The sequence below is a fragment of the Scyliorhinus torazame genome, chromosome 7 (assembly GCF_047496885.1).
Source record: "Scyliorhinus torazame isolate Kashiwa2021f chromosome 7, sScyTor2.1, whole genome shotgun sequence".
Classification (NCBI taxonomy): Eukaryota; Metazoa; Chordata; class Chondrichthyes; order Carcharhiniformes; family Scyliorhinidae; genus Scyliorhinus; species Scyliorhinus torazame.
This window is the reverse complement of record NC_092713.1, coordinates 302,632,904-302,658,942: the sequence shown is the minus strand read 5'-3', so window position 1 is coordinate 302,658,942 and position 26,039 is coordinate 302,632,904. Positions and strand designations below refer to the sequence as shown.

The 26,039-nt window shown below is 53.8% G+C and overlaps 1 protein-coding gene across 1 annotated transcript in view; it reads left to right on the top strand.

Annotated features, from left to right (window-relative positions):
• The window catches only part of LOC140427133 (RELT-like protein 2), a 68,840-nt gene extending 43,865 nt beyond the window's left edge, over positions 1–24,975 (top strand). Inside the window, exons 4-8 of the mRNA XM_072512674.1 lie at positions 3,758–3,821; positions 9,393–9,602; positions 19,634–19,799; positions 20,163–20,208; positions 21,714–24,975. Coding sequence (XP_072368775.1) covers positions 3,758–3,821; positions 9,393–9,602; positions 19,634–19,799; positions 20,163–20,186 — 464 coding nt within the window. The 3' untranslated portion in view covers positions 20,187–20,208; positions 21,714–24,975. The remainder of the gene's footprint in view (positions 1–3,757; positions 3,822–9,392; positions 9,603–19,633; positions 19,800–20,162; positions 20,209–21,713) is intronic.
• Positions 24,976–26,039: the final 1,064 nt, after the last annotated feature.

Here is a 26,039-nt window from a genome sequence, read left to right as displayed (position 1 = left end):
TGTCCTGTGAAATGGCCAAGAAAGACCCTCAGTGCTATCAGACTCGGGCAGCGTCAATAACTTTTGCATTTAGTGTTTTACAAATCCATTGCAAAAACCCAGCATTAACTTCTGAAAGTTGGATTCTGTGAAGGGGACGAATGGATCCGCTTTGGGTCAAACAAATCTTGTTCCTGATTGGTATCTAACTTGTAAAAGTGATCACAAAAAAGATTTCTGGTTGAATGTTTTAAAATGTAATTGAGGGATGTGGGTGTCACTGGCAAGTTCAGCATCTGTTGCTCATTCCTAGTTGGCCTATGAGTAAGTGTTAATGAGCCACCTTCTTGACCTGCCACTGTCCACATAGTAAAGATGCTCCCTCAGTGATGTTGAGTTGGGAGTTCCAGAATTCTGACTCAGTGATGGTTGACATATGGCCAAAACTGTCCGTGTGACATGAATGGGGGGGGGGGGGGGGGGGGGGGGGGGGGGACATTGGTGTGATTGGATTCCCAAGTGCCCACTGCCCTTGTCCCTCTGGACATTGGAGGCGTATATTTGGAAAATCTCTCTTCACCAATCCACAGACGCCGACAACTCTTGCATTCTACAGTACCTGAAGCTGATATCAGCGGCCTCAGCATAAACCAGGGATCAATCAAGGTGATTGGGTTTCTAGTGGAGATTGTGAAACAGGGTGAATTGGAATCCTCCCAACAGAGCAAAGACTCTTTTGAACATCCGTAGCTTATTAGCTGAATTCCTCCAAGTGAGGTTTCAATCTGTTTATGGATTGGGAGGACTCACCCCTCACAAGAGAACAAAGAACAAAGAAAATTACAGCACAGGAACAGGTCCTTCGGCCCTCCCAGCCTGCGCCGATCCAGATCCTTTATCTAAACCTGTCTTCTATTTTCCAAGGACCTACTTCCCTCTGTTCCCCGCCCGTTCATATATCTGTTTAGATGCATCTTAAATGAGGCTATCGTGCCCGCCTCTACCACCTCCGCTGGCAAAGCGTTCCAGGCACCCACCACCCTCTGCGTAAAAAACTTTCCACGCACATCTGGGATGAGGACTGGGAAATCTTTAGGGGGCAACAGAAAGCTACTAAAAAAGCTATAAAGAAGAGTAAGATAGATTATGAGAGTAAACTTGCTCAGAATATAAAAACAGATAGTAAAAGTTCTACAAATACATAAAACAAAAAAGAGTGGCTAAGGTAAATATTGGTCCTTTAGAGGATGAGAAGGGAGATTTAATAATGGGAGATGAGGAAATGGCTGAGGAACTGAACAGGTTTTTTGGGTCGGTCTTCACAGTGGAAGACACAAATAACATGCCAGTGACTGATGGAAATGAGGCTATGACAGGTGAGGACCTTGAGAGGATTGATATCACCAAGGAGGTAGTGATGGGCAAGCTAATGGGGCTAAAGGTAGACAAGTCTCCTGGCCCTGATGGAATGCATCCCAGAGTGCTAAAAGAGATGGCTAGGGAAATTGCAAATAGTGATAATTTACCAAAATTCACTAGACTCTGGGGTGGTCCCGGCAGATTGGAAATTAGCAAACGTGACACCATTGTTTAAAAAAGGAGGTAGGCAGAAAGTGGGTAATTATAGGCCAGTGAGCTTAACTTCGGTAGTAGGGAAGATGCTGGAATCTATCATCAAGGAAGAAATAGCGAGGCATCTGGATGGAAATTGTCCCATTGGACAGACGAAGCATGGGTTCATAAAGGGCAGGTCGTGCCTAACTAATTTCGTGGAATTTTTTGAGGACATTATCAGTGCTGTAGATAACGGGGAGCCAATGGATGTGGTATATCTGGATTTCCAGAAAGCCTTTGACAAGGTGCCACACAAAAGGTTGTTGCATAAGATAAAGATGCATGGCATTAAGGGGAAAGTAGGAGCATGGATAGAGGATTGGTTAATTAATAGAAAGCAAAGAGTGGGGATTAATGGGTGTTTCTCTGGTTGGCAATCAGTAGCTAGTGGTGTCCCTCAGGGATCAGTGTTGGGCCCACAACTGTTCACAATTTACATAGATGATTTGGAGTTGGGGACCAAGGGCAATGTGTCCAAGTTTGCAGACGACACTAAGATAAGTGGTAAAGCAAAAAGTGCAGAGGATACTGGAAGTCTGCAGAGGGATTTGGACAGGCTAAGTGAATGGGCTATGGTCTGGCAGATGGAATACAATGTTGACAAATGTGAGGTTATCCATTTTGGTAAGAATAACGGCAAAAGGGATTATTATTTAAATGATAAAAAATTAAAACATGCTGCTGTGCAGAGAGATCTGGGTGTGCTAGTGCATAAGTCGCAGAAAGTTGGTTTTCAGGTGCAACAGGTGATTAAGAAGGCAAATGGAATTTTGCCCTTCATTGCTAGAGGGATGGAGTTTAAGACTAGGGAGGTTCTGCTGCAAGTGTATAAGGTATTAGTGAGGCCACACCTGGAGTATTGTGTTCAGTTTTGGTCTCCTTACTTGAGAAAGGACGTACTGGCACTGGAGGGTGTGCAGAGGAGATTCACTAGGTTAATCCCAGAGCTGAAGTGGTTGGATTACGAGGAGAGGTTGAGTAGACTGGGACTGTACTCGTTGGAATTTAGAAGGATGAGGGGGGATCTTATAGAAACATATAAGATTATGAAGGGAATAGATAGGATAGATGCGGGCAGGTTGTTTCCACTGGCGGGTGAAAGCAGAAATAGGGGGCATAGCCTCAAAATAAGGGGAAGTAGATTTAGGACTGAGTTTAGGAGGAACTTCTTCACCCAAAGGGTTGTGAATCTATGGAATTCCTTGCCCAGTGAAGCAGTAGAGGCTCCTTCATTGAATGTTTTTAAGATAAAGATAGATAGTTTTTTGAAGAATAAAGGGATTAAGGGTTATGGTGTTTGGGCCGGAAAGTGGAGCTGAGTCCACAAAAGATCAGCCATGATCTCATTGAATGGCGGAGCAGGCTCGAGGGGCCAGATGGCCTACTCCTGCTCCTAGTTCTTATGTTCTTATGTTCTTACCTCCCTTAAACTTTCCCCCTCTCACCTTGAAATCGTGGTCCCTTGTAATTGACACCCCCACTCTTGGAAAAAGCTTGTTGCTATCCACCCTGTCCATGCCTCTCATAATTTTGTAGACCTCAATCAGGTCCCCCCTCAACCTCCGCCTTTCCAACGAAAACAATCCTAATCTACTCAACCTTTCTTCATAGCTAGCACCCTCCATACCAGGCAACATCCTGGTGAACCTCCTCTGCACCCTCTCTAAAGCATCCACATCCTTCTGGTAATGTGGCGACCAGAACTGCACGCAGTATTCCAAATGTGCTCTAACCAAAGTCCTATACAACTGTAACATGACCTACCAACTCTTGTACTCAATACCCCGTCCGATGAAGGCAAGCATGCTGTATGCCTTCTTGACCACTCTATCGACCTGCGTTGCCACCTTCAGGGTACATACTTTCAGGAATTCAGAGCAAGAGTTTACTTCTGGATTAATTTCACTTGCCCAAATGGGTTAGAGAAGGATTTCCCAGATTTTTCCTCCAAAATTGGGTTGGGGTTTTAACTGCTTTTTTTCCCCTTCTCCCAGGAGGGAAGGTGGTTTTGGATAGGGTGGGGCAGTGCTTAGATTGTGGATGCACAAGATGTCACAAGATTGTGAGGGAAATGATGAGTGATCCAGAGGGTCTTTACCTGACCGTTATTGCTTGTGTGTTTGTAACGTATCTTGATGATACCTTCTGTCTTTGTGCTGTTCAGCTAACGTAGAGGCGCTCAAAGATCTGCTGAAGGAGCATGAACAGGTGAAATCGCCAGTACCCAGGTGAGAAAGAAGAAGAATCCCAACGTGAGTTATCGACAAGCCTTTTATTGATAGTTACCATCTGCCTCTGAAAATGTTCAGTGTACGCAGTGGAACTTTAAACAGTTCCATCTGGAGGAACAATTACTCAATAAAAATAAGGAGATATTTGCATTGGTGAGTGAAAGCTTGGCCAAGGAGGTATGTTTTATTGAACATCTTAAAGCAAAAGAAAAAGAGGGAGAGAGGGGAGGGGAAGTAGAACTTGGTGGAAGTGTTTTTTTATTTATCTACTAAGATTTATGGGGTTCATTTGTTCGTAATAACCCCTCCAATCGTAAATCACATCAGGCTATTGAGACTTAATCATATGGCAAGAAAGTACACTTTAAATGATGAATTTGTTATCAATTGATAAGTCAGAAAGATTTTAAAAAGTTGTGTCAATTAACAGCAATTACTTGTTGTGTACTTAACAGTGAGAAGAGGAAGTTTAACTTTAACAATTGAACAGACTTCTCACCATCCTTCTTCAACTAGGTTGTAAACTCACCACTCTGTAAAAACATCAATAACAGCTCTCTCTCCACCTCTCTTCTTATCTGCCTCTCCTAACCATCTCTCTATCCTCCTCGCCACCCGCATCTTCCTCTTTACATCTCTCTTCACGTCTCTCTCTGCCTTTCTCCGTGTCTCTGCCTGATCCGTCCCCAAAATGGCTTCTCGAGACCCCATTCCTACACCTTACAAATGAAAGCCCACCGTAACCAATTGTTGGAAAATAGCCGATTGGTCTATAACTTGTCAATAATAAAATAAGAATTAGGCCACTGGATTTTAACTAGTTACGCACATTGCCTCATGTTTTAAGACAATGCCTCTTCCCAAATTATGGGCGGAATCTTACCAGGATTTGTCAGTGTCAGGCTCAGATTGAAAAGTGGTGTGTAACTCTCCAGTTGCACAGACCAATTTCCTCTCCAAATATTGAGCCTCTTTGAAGAAAAGAAAATGAGAGGGTGGAGTTTATGCCGTCACACTGTCCTGATTGAGTCGGCAACTGGCATCACAGAGATCTGGGCACCAAGGCGCCAACTGGTGCCCAGACCAGCACTGCAAGCTAACGGCCCCCCAGCCCTCACCGTGGAATTATCGGGGAGTGCCCGCACCCCCCCCCCCCCCCCCTCCGGCAATCATCGCCGGCATTCCTCTTCCCCACCCTACATTCATCGCTGGCACCGTTCCCCCCCCCCCCCCCCCACCCCCCCCACCCCCACAAGTGTCCGCATCCCATCCCCCACCCCCTGCCACATATCAATGAATTCCACTTCCCCCCCCCCCCCCCCATGAGGCTCCCAATAGGAGCAGCCCCTGGCACAGGTTGGCACTGCCACCTGGTATCTAACCCCATGCTGTACCTGTCCAGGGAGTGTTTGATGGGGACGGGCAGAGGGAGCTTTGCTCTGTATCTAACCCCGTGCTGTACCTGTCCGGGGAGTGTTTGATGGGGACGGGCAGAGGGAGCTTTACTCTGTATCTAACCCCATGCTGTACCTGTCCTGGGATGTTTGATGGAGACAGTGTAGAGGGAGCTTTACTCTGTAGCTAACCCTGTCCTGGGAGTGTTTGATGGAGACAGTGGCGAGGGTGCTTTACTCTGTAGCTAACCCTGTGCTGTACCTGTCCTGGGAGTGTGTGATGGGAACAGTGTAGAGGGAGCTTTACTCTGTATCTAATCCCGTGCTGTACCTGTCCTGGGAGTGTGCGATGGGGACAGTGTAGAGGGAGCTTTATTCTGTATCTAAACCCGTGCTGTACCTGTCCTGGGAGTGTTTGATGGGGACAATGTAGAGGGAACTTTACTCTGTATCTAACCCCATGCTGTACCTGCCTTGGGAATGTTTGATGGGGATAGTGTAGAGAGAGCTTTACTCTGTATCTGACCCTGTCCTGGGAGTGTTTGATGGAGACAGTGGCGAGGGTGCTTTACTCTGTATCTAACCCCGTGCTGTACCTGTAATGGAAGTGTTTGATGGAGACAGTGTCGAGGGAGCTTTACTCTGTATCTGACCCCGTGCTGTACCTTTCCTGGGCGTGTTTGATGGAGACAGTGTCGAGGGAGTTTTACTCTGGATCTAACCCCGTGCTGTACCTGTCCTGGGAGTGTTTGATGGGGACAGTGTCGGGGGAGCTTTCCTCTGTATCTAACCCCGTGCTGTACCTGTCCTGGGAGTGTGTGGTGGGGATAGTGTAGAGGGAACTTTACTCTGTATCTAACCCCATGCTGCACCTGTCCTGGGAGTGTTTGATGGGGACAGTATAGAGGGAGCATTACACTGTGTCTAACCCCGTGCTATACCTGTCCTGGGAGTGTTTGATGGCGACAGTGTAGAGGGAGCGTTACGCTGTGTCTAACCCCGTGCTATACCTGTCCTGGGAGTGTGTGATGGGGACAGTGTAAAGGGAGCTTTACTCTGTGCCTAACCCCGTGCTGTACCTGTCCTGGGAGTGTTTGATGGGGACAGTGTAGAGGGAGCTTTACGCTGTATCTAACCCCGTGCTGTACCTGTCCTGGGAGTGTTTGATGGGGACAGTGTAGAGGGAGGTTTACGCTGTATCTAACCCCGTGCTGTACCTGTCCTGGGAGTGTTTGATGGGGACAGTGTCGAGGGAGCTTTGCTCTGTATTTAACCCCGTGCTGTACCTGTCCTGGGAGTGTTTGATGGGGACAGTGTCGAGGGAGCTTTGCTCTGTATCTAACCCCGTGCTGTACCTGTCCTGGGAGTGTTTGATGGGGACAGTGTCGAGGGAGCTTTGCTCTGTATCTAACCCCGTGCTGTACCTGTCCTGGGAGTGTTTGATGGGGACAGTGTGGAGCGAGCTTTACTCTGTATCTAACCCCGTGCTGTACCTGTCCTGGGAGTGTTTGATGGGGACAGTGTCGAGGGAGCTTTGCTCTGTATCTAACCCCGTGCTGTACCTGTCCTGGGAGTGTTTAATGGGGACAGTGTAGAGGGAGCTTTGCTCTGTATCTAACCCCGTGCTGTACCTGTCCTGGGAGTGTTTGATGGGGAAAGTGTGGAGGGAGCTTTACTCTATATCTAACTCCGTGCTGTACCTGTCCTGGGAGTGTTTGATGGGGAAAGTGTGGAGGGAGCTTTACTCTATATCTAACTCCGTGCTGTACCTGTCCTGGGAGTGTTTGATGGGGACAGTGTCGAGGGAGCTTTACGCTGTATCTAACCCCGTGCTGTACCTGTCCTGGGAGTGTTTGATGGGGACAGTGTGGAGCGAGCTTTACTCTGTATCTAACCCCGTGCTGTACCTGTCCGGGGAGTGTTTGATGGGGACGGGCAGAGGGAGCTTTACTCTGTATCTAACCCCATGCTGTACCTGTCCTGGGATGTTTGATGGAGACAGTGTAGAGGGAGCTTTACTCTGTAGCTAACCCTGTCCTGGGAGTGTTTGATGGAGACAGTGGCGAGGGTGCTTTACTCTGTAGCTAACCCTGTGCTGTACCTGTCCTGGGAGTGTGTGATGGGAACAGTGTAGAGGGAGCTTTACTCTGTATCTAATCCCGTGCTGTACCTGTCCTGGGAGTGTGCGATGGGGACAGTGTAGAGGGAGCTTTATTCTGTATCTAAACCCGTGCTGTACCTGTCCTGGGAGTGTTTGATGGGGACAATGTAGAGGGAACTTTACTCTGTATCTAACCCCATGCTGTACCTGCCTTGGGAATGTTTGATGGGGATAGTGTAGAGAGAGCTTTACTCTGTATCTGACCCTGTCCTGGGAGTGTTTGATGGAGACAGTGGCGAGGGTGCTTTACTCTGTATCTAACCCCGTGCTGTACCTGTAATGGAAGTGTTTGATGGAGACAGTGTCGAGGGAGCTTTACTCTGTATCTGACCCCGTGCTGTACCTTTCCTGGGCGTGTTTGATGGAGACAGTGTCGAGGGAGTTTTACTCTGGATCTAACCCCGTGCTGTACCTGTCCTGGGAGTGTTTGATGGGGACAGTGTCGGGGGAGCTTTCCTCTGTATCTAACCCCGTGCTGTACCTGTCCTGGGAGTGTGTGGTGGGGATAGTGTAGAGGGAACTTTACTCTGTATCTAACCCCATGCTGCACCTGTCCTGGGAGTGTTTGATGGGGACAGTATAGAGGGAGCATTACACTGTGTCTAACCCCGTGCTATACCTGTCCTGGGAGTGTTTGATGGCGACAGTGTAGAGGGAGCGTTACGCTGTGTCTAACCCCGTGCTATACCTGTCCTGGGAGTGTGTGATGGGGACAGTGTAAAGGGAGCTTTACTCTGTGCCTAACCCCGTGCTGTACCTGTCCTGGGAGTGTTTGATGGGGACAGTGTAGAGGGAGCTTTACGCTGTATCTAACCCCGTGCTGTACCTGTCCTGGGAGTGTTTGATGGGGACAGTGTAGAGGGAGGTTTACGCTGTATCTAACCCCGTGCTGTACCTGTCCTGGGAGTGTTTGATGGGGACAGTGTCGAGGGAGCTTTGCTCTGTATTTAACCCCGTGCTGTACCTGTCCTGGGAGTGTTTGATGGGGACAGTGTCGAGGGAGCTTTGCTCTGTATCTAACCCCGTGCTGTACCTGTCCTGGGAGTGTTTGATGGGGACAGTGTCGAGGGAGCTTTGCTCTGTATCTAACCCCGTGCTGTACCTGTCCTGGGAGTGTTTGATGGGGACAGTGTGGAGCGAGCTTTACTCTGTATCTAACCCCGTGCTGTACCTGTCCTGGGAGTGTTTGATGGGGACAGTGTCGAGGGAGCTTTGCTCTGTATCTAACCCCGTGCTGTACCTGTCCTGGGAGTGTTTAATGGGGACAGTGTAGAGGGAGCTTTGCTCTGTATCTAACCCCGTGCTGTACCTGTCCTGGGAGTGTTTGATGGGGAAAGTGTGGAGGGAGCTTTACTCTATATCTAACTCCGTGCTGTACCTGTCCTGGGAGTGTTTGATGGGGAAAGTGTGGAGGGAGCTTTACTCTATATCTAACTCCGTGCTGTACCTGTCCTGGGAGTGTTTGATGGGGACAGTGTCGAGGGAGCTTTACGCTGTATCTAACCCCGTGCTGTACCTGTCCTGGGAGTGTTTGATGGGGACAGTGTGGAGCGAGCTTTACTCTGTATCTAACCCCGTGCTGTACCTGTCCTGGGAGTGTTGGATGGGGACAGTGTCGAGGGAGCTTTGCCCTGTATCTAACCCCGTGCTGTACCTGTCCTGGGAGTGTTTAATGGGGACAGTGTAGAGGGAGCTTTGCTCTGTATCTAACCCCGTGCTGTACCTGTCCTGGGAGTGTTTGATGGAGAAAGTGTGGAGGGAGCTTTACTCTATATCTAACTCCGTGCTGTACCTGTCCTGGGAGTGTTTGATGGGGAAAGTGTGGAGGGAGCTTTACTCTATATCTGACTCCGTGCTGTACCTGTCCTGGGAGTGTTTGATGGGGATAGTGTAGAGGGAGCTTTACTCTGTGTCTAACCCCGTGCTGTACCTGTCCTGGGAGTGTGTGATGGGGATAGTGTAGAGGGAGCTTTACTCTGTGTCTAACCCTATGTTCTTGTTCTTCAATTTCAGACCTTTGTTCCCTGAACTGTCTTTGACAGAATGTCCTCCCCAGCACCCTCACCACCACACTGTGCACTCTATGGTTGCAGGAAGTGCCAGGTCAGCGTGTCTAAACTGCCATCATGGAAGGAAGAGAGCTGCATTCCAGATATGCAGACGAGCCAAAGAGACCAAGGTCAGGGATCAAGGGGTAGAGGTCACCGTCCTCTCTGTGGGCAGGTACAATAGAAATGCTAGCCTGTGCCAGTTAGACAACAAACGTTGGTGTTCGGGTTAATGTTGCGGGAGCCTGAATATCGACTGATTTTGGTGAACTGATCCCATGCAATGATACAGTGCAGAAGGAGGCCACTGGGAGCATCACGTCTGTGCTGGCTCTGTGGAAGAGCTATCGAATTCATCCCATTCCCATACTCGTTTCCCGACATGTGTTTCCGCATCTAGTATTTATCCAAATCATTGAATCTGCTGACACCACCCTTTGGGCAGTGCTCTGCAGGTCCTCACAAATTGCTGCATTTAAAAAATAAAGAGCCCCACTCTGGATTTTCTTGCTAAATCCCCTTCAAAATACTTCCTCAGATTACTGTCTCAGACGCCTCCCTCTGGATATGGTATCATAGAGGTGTTCGAACCAAAGCTTATTTGGTGCTGTTAGTCATTAAGTTGCTAATAACATTTGTGCTCATCAAGTTAAGGAAATGTAACACCTCCTTTTCTGGGTCCAGGCATTGAGAAAAGTGTGAAGAAAATTCCTCTCGACCTTCCCTTTTGTTCGTTTGCCAATGATTTTCAATTTGTGCCTCTACAAGTGGAAACAATTCCTACTTATTTACTCCATCAAACCCCTTCAAGATTGTAAACACCTCAATCAATTCTCCCCTTATCTACTTTCCATGTAATTAAAATCCTCCCGCCCTGGTATCATTCTGGTAAATCCTCAGTCCACATTCCTCAATTCTGGTTATTCAGAATTCAACAGAACTCTCCAGCTCAGGCCACTGATTTAGAAAGGTTCTATATCGCTTTCTTGCTTTTGAATTCATGCCTCTATTTTAAAGCCATTGGGCGCGATTCTCCGCTCCGACGGTAGAGTGTTGGCGCCAGCATTAAAACGGGAGTGTTTCACTCCGCGGTCGGCGCCCGTTCCGGGACCCCATTCTGCGCCGTACAAGGGGGCTAGCAGGGGCGCGGCCGGAAGCGCGGGGGCGCAGGATCAGAGCAGCGTTGGAGACGCAATCGACGCAGCGCCGTATCGCACATCAGGCGACGCGAGCGCACAGGCCGCCGATGGAGCAACATGGCGCCGCGCCGAGCAACGTCCCGGTTCACCGGCCACGACCTGGAGACGCTCCAGGATGCCCTCGAGGAGAGGAGGGGCGTCTGTACCCTGGACCCGGCCAGAGGGTCCCACCCAACGTGACCCGGCATCTGTGGAGGGAGGTGGGCGTGGCGGTCAGTGCCCTCGCATTGACACCCAGGACTGGCGAGCAGTGCCGCAAAAAGCTCAACGACCTACTGAGGGCAGCCAGGGTGAGTACCCAGCAACGTGCCCATGGCACCAACCCCCCTACCCCCCCACATGTGTGACTGACTTGCGGCCCCTCACCGTGCACGAGCAGAGGGCACTAGATATAACTGGTGCACTCGAGGACCGGGAAATTGCCCATGCCGAGATCGGGGGCGCGCCACCAAGTGAGATTCTCCCCCCCCTGCCTGGTCCTTTTCCCCTCAGCCCCCTCCCCTCAGCCCTCTCCCCTCCGCACTCCCCCCTCACCCCGTGACCGTGACCCACAGCCCCCTCCAGCTGCCTAACCCTGATGGTGTACTGTGTGTCGCAGGGCCACGCGGTGACCGTCCCGGAGCACCCGGCAGACACCGCCCGCGGCCAGCGCCTGGACGGCCAGCCCACAGGGACTCGAGCAGTGATGGGGAGCGCAGCTCCAACAACAGCCCTCCGACCCAGTCCAGTGACGACACGGCGACCCAGGACACCAGCACACAGGGGACAGACAGGCACGGCCACCCAGGACACCAGCACACAGGGCACAGACAGGCACGGCACGGCGACACAGGTCACCAGCACACAGGGCACAGACAGGCACGGCCACCCAGGACACCAGCACACAGGGCACAGACAGGCACGGCACGGCGACACAGGACACGAGTGCGGTAGTCGGTATTAGGGGTATTACGGTACCCAGGTTGATGCTGTAGACCATTGGTGTGGGAGGTACCTGAGACAGCAATATCATTGGTGAAGCCTGCCTGCTGGTTCCGCCCAGTAAGGCGGAGTATAAGAGCCTGTGTCTCCCTAGCAGCTGCATTCTGTACCTGTGCTGCTGGGGTAAACATCTAGTCCAATAAAGCCTTCAATTGTCTTCCAATCTCACTTCTGGAGTTATTGATCGAGCATCAATTAGCATACAGGGGACAGACAGGCATGACACGACGACACAGGACACGTGCACAGGGGACAGACAGACATGAAAGAACACAACCCGACACCACCACGGAGGAGACGGACATACAGGACATGGCACCCCAGGGGAGCCCCGACCGCAGGTCCGATGAAGACACCAAGGTTGCGTCACAGCTGTCCCCTGCACCCTCCACCACCGCAGATATTCTCACCTCGGTTGGCCATTTTAGTGATGATGCTTCTGGGACACTAACTGGTGCGCACCACACAGCCGATCCGGTACAACAGGTGGAGGTAGGAGCAGCCGAGGGGCCAGACGGTCGGAGGGCAGCCCAGCCCCGGTAAACACCTTGTGGTAGTATGTATTGGGGGTCATGTGGGACTGGAAGCCCTAATGTCATTGGCTGACAGATCCCGGGTCCTGGTTGGCCGTTGACCTCAAGCTCCGCCCTGAAGGCGGAGTATAAGAAGCCAGTGTCTTCCCCCGCAGGCCAGTTTACTATCGAGCTGCTGGGGAACAGACATGCTTAATAAAGCCTCATCGACTTCACTATATTCGTCTCATGGAGTCTTTGTGCGCTACAATTTATTAAGCGTGCCTAAAAAGGACTATGGAGCTCAGGATCATTCCGGAATGCCTGAGGATCAGCCCCCACGCAGTGAATGCGGCAGCAGCCTTCAAACACTGGCAGACTTGCTTCAAGGCCTACATGAGAACGACCACCGGCCGAGTCTCAGACGAACAAAAACTGCAGGTCCTGCACTCGAGGGTGAGCACGGAGATTTTCACCCTCATTGAAGACACCGACGATTTCCAGACGGCGTTCACAGCACTCAGAAGTCTCTACGTTCGCCCAGTTAACCAAATCTACGCTCGCTGCCAGCTCGCGACAAGACGGCAAGCTCCCGGAGAATCGATGGACGAGTTCTACGCCGCGCTGCTGATTTTGGGACGAGCCTGCAGCTGCCCGTCGGTGAACGCAAACGAACACACGGACATGTTAATGCGCGATGCTCTTGTGGCAGGTATGCAATCCTCCCAAATCCGCCAAAGACTTCTAGAAAAAGAGTCGCTAGGACTCTCAGAGACACGGGCCCTAGCAGCCTCCCTAGACGTGGCCGCGCGTAATACCCGCGCCTACGGCCCCGACCGCGCGGCAGGCCATTGGGCCCCGTACGTACCCGTCGCGGCAAACCCCCTACCCCCCCCCCGGACACCCCACAGGCTTGCGCAGTCCAAACGCCGAGTCGCACCGGGGGCGCCCGCTGTTATTTCTGCGGCCAGGCGAAACACCCCCGACAGCGCTGTCCGGCCCGCGCAGCCATCTGCAAAAGCTGCGGGAAAAAGGGCCATTATGCGGTGGTGTGCCGATCCCGCGAGGTCGCCACCGTCCCGGGGCCACAGGGAGCCCTACAAGCAGCCTATGCGTCCCAAACCCCCCAGCACGCCATGTGCGACCCGCAGGCGCAGCCGCTCTGGTTCCCGACCACCGCGGTCCCGGGAGAACTGGGAGCCCTGCACGCCGCCTACGCTCCCCAACCCCCCTCCCCGCAGCCCATGTACGACCCGCCGCCGGCGCTACCGCTTTGGGTCCCGGCCAACACTCTCCACGGAGAGGAGGGGGTTTTTCGCGTCCCTAACGCCACCCTAACCCCCGTCCCGCGCCCCACGCCTGACCCGCCGGCGCCACCTACTTGGACCCCGACCACCGCTGTCCCCGGTGAGGGAGCTCCTCACGCTCCTTGCGCTCGCGGCCCCACGCCTGACCTGCCGGCGCCGCCGACTTGGGCCCCGACCACCGCTGTCCCCGGTGAGGGAGCTCCGCGCAGTCCTAGCGCTCGCGGTCCTAGCGCTCGCGGTGAGGGAGCTCCGCGCGGTCCTAGCGCTCGCGGTCCTAGCACTCCCCAGACCCCCCAGCACACCATGTGCGACCCGCAGACGCCGCCATTTTGGGTCCCGACCACCACGAGGGGAGGAGGGGCGCCGCCATCTTGGACCGCCCCCGACCTGTACGACGCATGGGGGCGGCCATTTTGTCCACCCCCGCCGCCATCTTGTGACCCCCCAGCCACGTGCGATGTATGGGGGCGGCCATTTTGTCCATCCCCGCGCCATCTTGGACGGCAACAACGGACCCCACCCCACTACTACAACCACGGCTCGCTTCGGTTACGCTCGATCAGGCTCGGCCCCGGACACTCCAGACGACGACGACAACGGTCCTAATTAACGGCCACGAGGCGCCATGCCTAATCGACTCCGGGAGCACGGACAGCTTTATACACCCCGACACGGTAAGACGCTGTTCCTTGACCACCTATCCCAGCGCACAAAAGATTTGCCTAGCTGCAGGATCCCACTCCGTACAGATCCAGGGATTCTGCATAGTTACCCTAACGGTGCAGGGGAGGGAGTTCAAAATCTACAAACTTAACGTCCTTCCCCAACTCTGTGCCCCCACCTTGCTGGGATTAGATTTCCAATGTAATCTACAGAGCCTAACGTTTAAATTCGGCGGCCCCATACCCCCACTCACTATCTGCGGCCTCGCAACCCTCAAGGTGCAACCCCCATCCTTGTTTGCGAACCTCACCCCGGATTGCAAACCCGACGCCACTAGGAGCCGACGGTACAGCGCCCAGGACCGGACCTTCATTCGGTCCGAAGTCCAGCGGCTACTAAAGGAAGGCATAATCCAGGCCAGCAATAGTCCCTGGAGAGCGCAGGTGGTAGTAGTGAAGACAGGGGAGAAACAAAGGATGGTCATTGACTATAGCCAGACCATCAACAGGTACACACAACTAGACGCGTACCCTCTCCCCCGCATATCCGACATGGTCAACCGGATTGCCCAGTATAAAGTCTTCTCCACCGTGGACCTCAAGTCCGCCTACCATCAGCTCCCCATCCGCCCAAGTGACCGCAAGTACACAGCCTTCGAGGCAGACGGGCGATTATACCATTTCCTACGGGTCCCTTTTGGCGTCACAAACGGGGTCTCGGTCTTCCAACGGGAGATGGACCGGATGGTTGATCAACATGGGTTATGGGCCACGTTCCCGTATCTCGACAATGTAACCATCTGCGGCCACGATCAGCAGGACCACGACGCCAACCTCCAAACATTCCTCCAGACCGCTAAAGCCTTGAACCTCACGTACAACGAGGACAAGTGCGTTTTTAGCACCGACCGGCTAGCCATTTTGGGCTACATAGTACGCAATGGGATAATAGGCCCCGACCCCGAAAGTATGCGCGCACTCATGGAATTTCCCCTCCCGCACTGCCCAAAAGCCCTGAAACGCTGCCTGGGGTTCTTTTCGTACTACGCCCAGTGGGTCCCCCAGTACGCAGACAAGGCCCGCCCCCTAATACAGACCACGACCTTCCCTCTGTCGACAGAGGCTTGCCAGGCCTTCAGCCGCATCAAAGCGGACATCGCAAAGGCCATGATGCGCACCATCGACGAGTCCCTCCCCTTCCAGGTCGAGAGCGACGCCTCTGACGTAGCTCTAGCGGCCACCCTTAACCAAGCGGGCAGACCCATGGCCTTTTTCTCCCGAACCCTCCACGCCTCAGAAATCCGCCACTCCTCAGTGGAAAAGGAAGCCCAAGCCATAATGGAAGCTGTGCGACATTGGAGGCATTACCTGGCCGGCAGGAGATTCACTCTCCTCACGGACCAACGGTCGGTAGCCTTCATGTTCGATAATGCACAGCGGGGCAAAATCAAAAACGACAAGATCTTAAGGTGGAGGATCGAGCTCTCCACCTTCAACTACGAGATCTTGTATCGTCCCGGAAAGCTGAACGAGCCGTCCGATGCCCTATCCGATGCACATGTGCCAACGCACAAATTGACCGCCTCCAAACCCTCCACGAGGACCTCTGCCACCCGGGGGTCACTCGGTTTTACCACTTCATCAAGTCCCGCAATCTCCCATACTCTTTAGAAGAGGTCCGTACAGTCACAAGGGACTGCCACATCTGCGCGGAATGCAAGCCGCATTTTTTCAGGCCAGATGGAGCGCACCTGATTAAGGCTTCCCGCCCCTTTGAACGCCTCAGTCTCGATTTCAAAGGGCCCCTCCCCTCCACCGACCGCAACGCATATTTTCTTAATGTAGTGGACGAATACTCCCGCTTCCCTTTTGCCATTCCCTGCTCCGACATGACCGCGGCCACAGTCATTAAAGCCCTGAACAGCATCTTCACACTGTTCGGTTACCCCGCATACGTCCACAGCGACAGGGGGTCCTCTTTCATGAGTGACGCGCTGCGCCAGTTCCTGCTCAGCAAGGGCATAGCCTCAAGCAGGACGACCAGCTACAACCCCCGGGGGAACGGGCAAGTAGAAAGGGAGAACGGCACGGTCTGGAAGGCCGTCCTACTGGCCCTACGGTCCAGGGATCTCCCAGTTTCACAGTGGCAGGAGGTCCTCCCGGACGCTCTCCATTCCATCCGGTCGTTATTATGTACAAGCACTAATCAAACACCTCACGAGCGTCTCCTTGTCTTCCCTAGGAGGTCCTCCTCTGGAACGTCGCTGCCGACCTGGCTGGCGGCCCCAGGACCCATCCTGCTCCGAAAGCATGTGCGGGCACATAAGGCGGACCCGTTGGTCGAAAGGGTTCACCTCCTCCACGCAAACCCCCAGTACGCCTACGTGGAGTACCCCGACGGCCGACAGGACATGGTCTCCCTGCGGGATCTGGCGCCCGCCGGCTCCACGCACACCCCCCCGACACCATCAACCCAACCGCCCCCCTTCCTGCCACCGCCGCACCCCGCGACCGCCCCCTTTCCAGGAGGATCAGTCCCCCTCCCCTTTGCACCGACAGCTGAAACCGTACGGCTCCTGGAGGCGACAACACTGGTACAAGCACCACCACCACCGCCGGGGCCAAGGCGATCGACACGGACGACCAGACCGCCCGACCGACTCGTGGCGTCGATGTAAAACAAAGATGGACTGTTCAAAGAACATTTTGTTTTTTTCCTATACCCTCTGTAAATAGTTGCAACAGGACGAAACTGTCCAATACTGTACTACCATGTAAATGTTCTATCCTCCCAGGACCAGCCCTGTAAACCCTTACCACCATACGAAGCATCACCCCGCCGGGTTCATTTTTGACAAGGGGTGAATGTGGTAGTATGTATTGGGGGTCATGTGGGACTGGAAGCCCTAATGTCATTGGCTGACAGATCCCGGGTCCTGGTTGGCCGTTGACCTCAAGCTCCGCCCTGAAGGCGGAGTATAAGAAGCCGGTGTATTCCCCCGCAGGCCAGTTTACTATCGAGCTGCTGGGGAACAGACACGCTTAATAAAGCCTCATCGACTTCAATGTATTCGTCTCATGGAGTCTTTGTGCGCTACACACCTGCCGCCCAGACGGGTCCCGGGTTCCTGGAGTTCCCCCGCCCACCCATAGACCCGATGCAGTCAGGGACCCAGGGGCGTGATAGTGTGACGGCCGGTTTCCAGCACCTGCAGACGCAAGTGCAGGAGTTCATCCGCATCCAGGAGCAGGAAATGGTGCCGGTCATGAGTGCCACACAGGCCAACACCGCACGGGTGGCGTCCGCGGTGGAGACAATGGTGGCGACGGTGTCGGGCATGGGACTGAGTTTCCAGGGCCTGGGGCTATCTGTGCACGTATCCCCCGTGGCCCAGGACAGGGCTGCCGTCTCACAGGCTGCCATGAGCCAGGGCCAGTTGAACATCGCAGAACAACTGGCGTGGTCTCAGCAGTCCATGGCCCAGTCCCAGCAGGACCTCGCTGAGAGCATCAGCACCATTCCCGGGTGACGGACGGTGTTGTACAGAGCCAGACAGGGATGGCAAAGTCCCTGAGCTCCATGGCTGCGAACGTCCAGACCCTGCTCGACACCAGCGCGGGCCTCCAGGACTGGCAGCGCCAGGTGATGGTGATGCCCCGGGTGCTGGATCCGCTCGCACTCGCATCCCATGGAGAGCCCCGGGGGTCACCGGGCACCCCGAGGGAGGAGGAGGTGCTGGGGCCCGTTCCGGCTCCCCCTGCAGGCGGGGTGCCTGAACCTCGCACCCCCCCCCCCCCCCCCCCACCGTCCCTGGTGCATCTGGTGGGCAGCGGGCAGAACAGGGTGGCATCACGCCATCCCAATTGCCCGAGGTGCAGCCTGGCCCATCCAGGCCGGGCCGCCCCAGGAAGCGGACGCCAAAGGGGACCCCAGTCACAGGGCAAGAATCACAGGAGTCCACTTCCAGTTCTGCTGTACCGTCTGGGGAACCACCGAGACGTAGTCATCGGGCCCGTAAGGCCAGAAAGGCAGACACTGATGAGTAAGTTGGCACGGGTGCAGGGCACAGAATAGTTAATGGTCTAGGGCACATGTACAGGACGTCTGTTTTTAAACACATTCCACACTTTTGTGAGCTGCCCCTGTACTCTGCCCGATGCGTGGGGGGTGGGGCGGGGACTGTGTGCCAGTGTGGGTGAGGGGTGCTGCGATAGACGTTGACGTGCAGCCCCAACCCGCCCCGGGCCACACGCCAGGGCCATGGGATGCAGTGTCTGGGCCGCGTACTGCCCTGGACCTACCCGCTGGAGGGTGCCGGACGTTTGGTGGGTGGGGGGGGGGGGTAAGGGGGGTCTGGTACACGTCAGGACAGCTGGGCGGCCCGCGCCGCGACAGCGTACGGGTTGGGTGGACAGCCGCGTGTCCGCCATCATGGCGCCTGGGCCGTTGTTGCCCCCACCGCTCCTTCCCCACCCCCATCCCCGGGTGTGTGGGCGCCCCCCACACCGCCCGCAGACACGGCCGTGCCGCTCCCCCTCCCAGGGCTCCCCATCCCCAACGCCGTCAACCATCCCCACCCCGGGGGCCGCTCCACGCCGTCACCCACTTCCTCCCGCACCACTGGGTGGCGCTGTTTTACACCATGTTAGAACGGCGTTGGTGTGACATCCGGTCAAGCTGGCAGGACTTCGGCCCATCCGGCCTGGAGAATCCCTGCTCCATCGGAGAATCGCCGCTACGGCCGTTTTCACCCATTCTCCGTGCGGCCGGGCGCCATGCGCGGGCGCCCGTTTTGGCACGCCTCGGAGAATGACGGGAGGTCGGAAAATCCCGCCCACCATTGTTTTCACAACCCTCTCAATATGTATCATTACCTTCGGAAATCAGTAAGATCAATTTCCCACAGAGAAAGTGGGGTCAGGGTGCAGAATTCCATCCCAGCAACACCGCTGGCCGAACAACTCAACCCCGAATCCACAGCCACAGCCCATTCACCAGCTGCCCTCAGCTGGGCTGCTCTTACCAGTTGCTCCAATCTTGTATGCACAGCCTCACTGTGGGGTGTTGACTCAGCTGGGATTCAGGGCTGGTCACTCAGTAACTGAGCTGGGATTCAGGGCTGGTCACACACTGAGCTGGGATTCAGGGCTGGTCCCTCACTCACTGAGCTGGGTTCAGGACTGGTCTCTCACTGAGCTGGGATTCAGGGCTGGTCTCACTCACTGAGCTGGGATTCAGGGCTGGTCCCTCACTCATGCAGCTGGGATTAAGGGTGGGTCTCTCACGCAGCTGGGATTCAGGGCTGGTCACTCACTGAGCTGGGATTCAGGACTGGTCCCTCACTGAGCTGGGATTCAGGGCTGGTCACTCACTCACTGAGCTGGGATTCAGGGCTGGTCACTCACTCACTGAGCTGGGATTCAGGGCTGGTCACTCACTGAGCTGGGATTCAGGATTGGTCACTCACTCACTGAGCTGGGATTCAGGGCTGATCTCACACCCAACCCCAGATGTTTACATCCAGTGCATTGTTTCTGATTCTAGGTTTCGAGTTACCCGTGTTGAGAAGGGTCGATGGGCACGCGAGGTGGGCAGCATTCCCACAATCGAAATGTGTGCCCAAAATCAGTCAGCCACGACACGGGTGGAGATGGAGGGTGAGGAACTCTCAACCCTCAGTGAAACCACAGAGACTCAGGCAATGAAATCGGTGCGTTCTGCTGTCCTGAGCTGAGGTCTGACCTCGTCTTACACTCCCTCCCTAAACTCCCCCCCTCCCTAAACTCCATCCCTTTGTCCCCTTCCTCACTCCCCTTCCTGAATCCCACACTCCTCAGTTACCTCCCTAAATTCTCACTCTTCACTCTCCCCCCACCCCCCCCCCCCCCTTCTCTCTCCCTCCCTCAACTACCCTCCCTCCCCATGGTTACAAGCCCGTCTGCCTGACCGGGGACATCACCGGCCACTTGCTGAGTAACATCAGCGAAAGGCAGCGGGCAGGTTTTGTCTGTCACAGGGCCTGGGGCTACGGGGAGAATTGAAATTCATACTCTTTCATTTTATGTTATTCTAGGAGTCGGATCTTGCCCAGAAATGACTCCGGAGCCAGCATTTCATAGGTAGGTTCATAAAAACATCATTTTGGAAAGAAATACAAAATAATTCGGGATAAACTTGTGTGACTGAAATCTAATATTCACTTGCACATTGATTGTCACTCACTCTGCCAACCTTGCTGAGTCTGTCAACCTCCCCCATTCTCACTTTGCCTCGCTCATGTTCTTTATCTCTCCCTGCCCTTCTTCTGCCTGACTTTCACTCTCACTTCCTTGCTCTGTCTCTTTGTCGCTCGGGCTCTGAATCTGTCTCTGAGCTGGGCTGTGTAAAATTGAGTAAATGTGCGACATGTAGATGTGTGTGATGTGGTCGCTGAACTTTACTGGACACCCGGATAGTCCATTGTTCACTCTGTGAGGATGTTCTTGTCTAGGAACTGGAGTGTGCGCCAATGTCACTTACCATTGTGTGTGACGGTGTGACTATGGTTGTGAACCTGGGCGCGAAGGTGTGACTAATAATAATAATCGCTTATTGTCACGAGTAGGCTTCAATGAAGTTACTGTGAAAAGCCCCTAGTCGCCACATTCCAGCGCCTGTTCAGGGAGGCCGGTACGGGAATTGAACCCTCGCTGCTGCCCATGTTCTGCATTACAAGCCAGCTGTTTAGCCCACTATGCTAAACCAGCCCTTATAGCTGTGAACATGCGTGTGAAGGTGTGACTATGGCTGTGAACATGAGTGTGATGGTGTGACTATGGCCGTGAACATGTGTGTGAAGATGTGACTATGACTGTGAACATGCATGTGACAATGTGACTATGGCTGTGAACATGTGTGTGATGGTGTGACTATGGCTGTGAACATGTGTGTGAAGGTGTGACTATGGCTGTGAACATGTGTGTGAAGGTGTGACTATGGCTGTGAACATGCGTGTGCTGATGTGACTATGGCTGTGAACATGTGTGTGAAGGTGTCTATGGCTGTGAACGTGTGTGAAGGTGTGTCTATGGCTGTGAACATGCGTGTGATGGTGTGACTATGGCTGTGAACATGTGTGTGAGGATGTGACTATGACTGAACATGTGTGTGATGGTGTGACTATGGCTGTGAACGTGTGTGTGAAGGTGTGACTATGGTTGTGAACATGTGTGTGATGATGTGACTATGGCTGCAAACGTGTGTGACGGTGTGACTATGGCCATGAACATGTGTGAAGGTGTACCTATGGCTGTGAACATGTGTGTGATGGTGTGACTATGGCTGTGAACATGCGTGTGAAGCTGTGACTATGGCTGTGAACATGCATGTGATGATGTGACTTTAGAGTGGTTTCACAGGTCAGCGCAACATCGAGGGCCGAAGGGCCTGTACTGTGCTGTAATGTTCTATGGCTGTGTACATGTGTGTGAAGCTGTGACTATGGCTGTGAACATGCGTGTGACAGTGTGACTATGGCTGTGAACATGCGTGTGAAGCTGTGACTATGGCTGTGAACATGCGTGTGATGGTGTGACTATGGCTGTGATATTACATTGAAGTAATTCTGCTCTCTGTGGCTTTTCAGGTGTTGAGTCTCCCGTTCTGAGCGCCCGAAACAGACAATGTTTGACAGAGATGAACATAAATAACCCCAAAGACCTGGACTGATCTCAAACGCAATCTCAGCTCTCATCGCCAACCCTAACCCCAGGCAGGGCGAGCTCATGACTGAGACGCCCTCCCGCTTCGGTCCCTCTGCCCTTCGTACATGGGAGCTCGAATCTCAGCTCCGATTACCGCAAACTGTCAATGAGCCACTCAAATGGTCAGCTGGGGAATCACATTCGTGCTGGGGCCCCAAACCCTGAATCCGTGCTGAGTCCGGGGATAATGAGAGAGGAAGGGGGAGGGAAGACTCGGGGTTTAGCCACCGCCTGCACAGACTGCCTGCAGTCCAATGGAACGGTTCAATCCGAATCAGCTCCAAATGTGGCCACGTGGTCAGGAGCTTGTGCAGACCTGACGTGCACAAGGCCTCTTGCACACTCTGGTGGAGGTAGCCAGAACTGCAGGGGCTTCATCACACCTGAATCTCTCTGGGAAGAAAGTGAAATTCTGATTTTTCTCCTGGAGATTAATCCGGTCAATCCTGGAGGATTGGGAACCCAGAGTCCTGACTGGTGGAATAGAGTGGGAGAGGAGCCTCTGTACAAGGACTTGCATTTCTGGAATATCTTTCACCGCCTCAAGTTGCCCCAAAGCATTTTACAGCCAGTGAAGTCTTTTGAAACATAGTTTTAGTCGCCATGGAGGAGTCCGGAGTCAAGAAATAGTTCATTTCCAAAAAGTAAAGTATTTCCACATAACAGTCCCAGTCCCAGTCCCGGACTACTCTACAGCGCGGCACCTACCTAGGCCAGTAATTAAGGAGCCCACTGAGGGCCTCTGTCCCTCAACAGGGGGTCGGGGGTCGACTACTCCACAAGGTTCACGGGGAGATTAATCGGGTCGTCCCTGTGGGTCTCGCGGCGGTTATAACAATAGTGATCGTTCTAACGTAGGAAACGGAGCGGTCAGATTTGTGCACAGCAAGCTCCCACAAACAGCAATATAATACCCAGATAACCTGTTTTTCAGTTAAGTCGCACAGTTGAGGGATAAATATTCGCCAGGGACTGGGGAGAATGTCCCTGCACTTCCTCACAATTGCAGTAGCAGGATTATTTTACAACCTGGGAGGGCAGGCAGGGACTCAGCTTAATGTCTATCTAAGAACAAACAGCATGTCCACAGTGCAGTGCTCCCACAAGTGGTGTAGGACAGGTATCAGCCTCGGTTATGTGCTCCTAGGCGGGATTCTCCGACCCGAATCCCCGGGGGCCGGCGTGAATCCCGCCCCGCCGCTCCGACGCCAGTCGGGGGCCAGTTTTCAGGCGGAGGCGGGGATTGCGCCACGCCAGTTGGGGGCCGTTGGCAGCGCCCCCCCTCCCCCCCGGCAATTCTCCGGGCCTCGATGGGCTGAGCGGCCGTCGGTTTCTGCCCAGTCCCGCTGGCGTGGAATGGACATGGTCCCACACGGCGGGACCTGGCTGGTAGGCCGGCTGGTGCAGTCCTCGGGGGAGGCGTGGGGGGATCTGGCCCCCGGGGGGTGGCCCCATGGTGGCCTGGCCCGCGATCGGGGCCCACCTTTTTGCGGGCGGGCCTGTGCCGTGGGGGCACTCTTTCCTGCCACGCCGGCCCCTGTAGTATAAGAATTGGCAAGTCATGTTGCAGCTGTATAGAAACTTAGTTAGGCCACACTTGGAGTATCGTGTTCAATTCTGGTCGCCACACTACCAGAAGGATGTGGAGGCTTTAGAGAGGGTGCAGAAGAGATTTACCAGAATGTTGCCTGGTATGGAGGGCATTAGCTATGAGGAACGGTTGAATAAACTCGGTTTGTTCTCACTGGAACGACGGAGGTTGAGAGGCGACCTGATAGAGGTCTACAAAATTATGAGGGGCATAGACAGAGTGGATAGTCAGAGGCTGTTTCCCAGGGTAGAGGGGTCAATTACTAGGGGGCATAGGTTTAAGGTGCGAGGGGCAAGGTTTAGAGTACATGTACGAGCAAGTTTTTTTTACGCAAAGGGTAGTGGGTGCCTGCAACACGCTGCCGAAGGAGGTGGTGGAAGCAGGGACGATAGTGACATTTAAGGGGCATCTTGACAAATACATGAATAGGATGGGAATAGAGGGATACGGACCCAGGAAGTGTAGAAGATTGTAGTTTAGCCGGGCAGCATGGTCCCCACAGGCTTGGAGGGCCGAAGGGCCTGTTCCTGTGCTGTACATTTCTTTGTTCTTTGTTCTTGCGGGAGCCACGCACAGAATCAAGCCTATTGGCCCTCTCCAATGCTGGTTATGACCCACACAAGCTGGTTTTGTTGAAGGGAGTGGGTAGGAAGAGGCAGTCAATACCCGGCGCGGAGTGAGTACGCCGCGTTGGAGGGGGCGGAGCATTGTGAAAGCGGCACCGCCCCCCCGATTTGGTTGGAATTGGTTATTCTCCAGCCGATCGCCGAACACAACCGGAAAATCCCGCCCCTGGTCCCCCCACAAATGGAAACCTTTCCTCTGTCGACATTTTTCAAAATGCGAAAGGCTGATGTAAGAAGGCACATTGGGAAGATGCACGAGGCAGCAGAATGAACACAGGGTTTATTTAAATGCTTTTATTTACGTACATAATTACAGTTGGCAGGACTACCGTTGCCCTTGTCTAAAAGACTGCCCTTCTGACAGTGCAGCCCTCCTTCACCACTGCTCTTCAGGCAGTGCAACACTCCTTCAGCAGTAAGTAAAGTCTCCATAGTCCCCAGGGACCTCAGGCTGGTTTCCCCTCTGAGGGGGGAGTGCTGACTGGTGGGGATTTAACCTGAGGGTCACCACACCTCCCTCAGGCGAGGGTCAAGGTTGAGAAGGCGGCCTTCATCAATAACCTCAGCTGGTACGGGAACCCACACTGTCGACGTCGCTCCGCACCATGAACCAGCCGTCCAGCCGAGCGAAACTCGCCCCACTCCCTCAGCAATCCATCTCTGACAGCGCAGCCTTTCCGAGCACCGTCTCCCCTCAGCTCTGTCCCTTCCGCAGCGCAGCGCTCCCTCCATACTGGAATGGGAGATTTTGAGGTGCAAATCGCGGGAAGGGCCTTCTCACCACTGAGTCACGGCTGATGCCAAAAGCAACTTCCTTGAAGCCAATCCTAAATCCCTGTCCTTTCCCAAGTTTGACCTTTGTCCTATGCCACTTGTTGTAACTTTTAGTTCTAAGTAGTGTTGTTGGTTTATTGTTCCTGTACGGTATCGGATTCATGTTGATGAGAGACTCTGTGTCCCCATCCTGAAACTGAGAAAGACTTGCGGGCCGATCTAACTAAAAATAGAGTCCATTCTGAGTGGGTTCAGCGGGGTCATTCCTGGCGCATCGTGCATGCCAGGGAACGTCCCCCGAGGCAACACTCAACGTCATGACCTGCACGGAGGAGCTCCAACTCACACAGACACGGGCCCAAACCCCAGCACGGGTAAAGTTCCAGCCTGGCACCATGGCACTGCCAGCCTTGCAATGCCCCTACAGCCTGGCAGTGCCACCTGGTCTGGAGGCCCACCACCCGGAGACCTCCAACTACTTGGGACCCTTCCCCACCAGTGCCGTCCCACCAGGTCACCATTTGTGGGGAGCAGTGCGGTCTGGCTGGGTTCCCCTCTGTGAAGCCGGTAGAACGTTTGATCAGGTGGCAGCGCGACTAAGTGGGCGTCTGAACTCACTCACCCTTACGATTCAGGGAGGGTCCCACCCATTGTGGGTGGGACACAGATCGCAAGACCCGATTAGATCGCGCAAGACCAAATGGCAGCCGAGAATTCCGATTCCGGCGGGATGTGGCCAGTAGATCGCGCTCTTAGAGGGAGCGCAGCAAAGATTTTCCAGACTGATTCTTGGGATGGCGGCACTGAGGTATGAGGAGAGATTGAGTCGCTTTGGATTATATTGGCTGGAGTTTAGAAGAATGAGGGGCACCTCATAGAAACCTAACAGGACTAGACTGGGTAGATGCAGGAAGGATGTTCCCGATGGTGGGGGTGTCCAGAACCAGGGGTCACAGTCTAACGATATGGGGTGAACCATTTAGGACTGAGGAGAAATTTCTTCACCCGAGAGTGGTGAGCCCGTGGATTGCGCTACCACAGAAAGCAGCTGAGGCCTAAACAACGAGGAATTAGATACAGCACTTGGGGCTAAAGGGTGCAATGGATATAGGGGGAAAGTGGGAACAGGCTACAGTTGGATGATCAGCCATGATCATAATGAATGGTGGAGCGAGCTCGAAGGGCCGAATGGCCTGCTCCTGCTCCTGCGTTTCTAT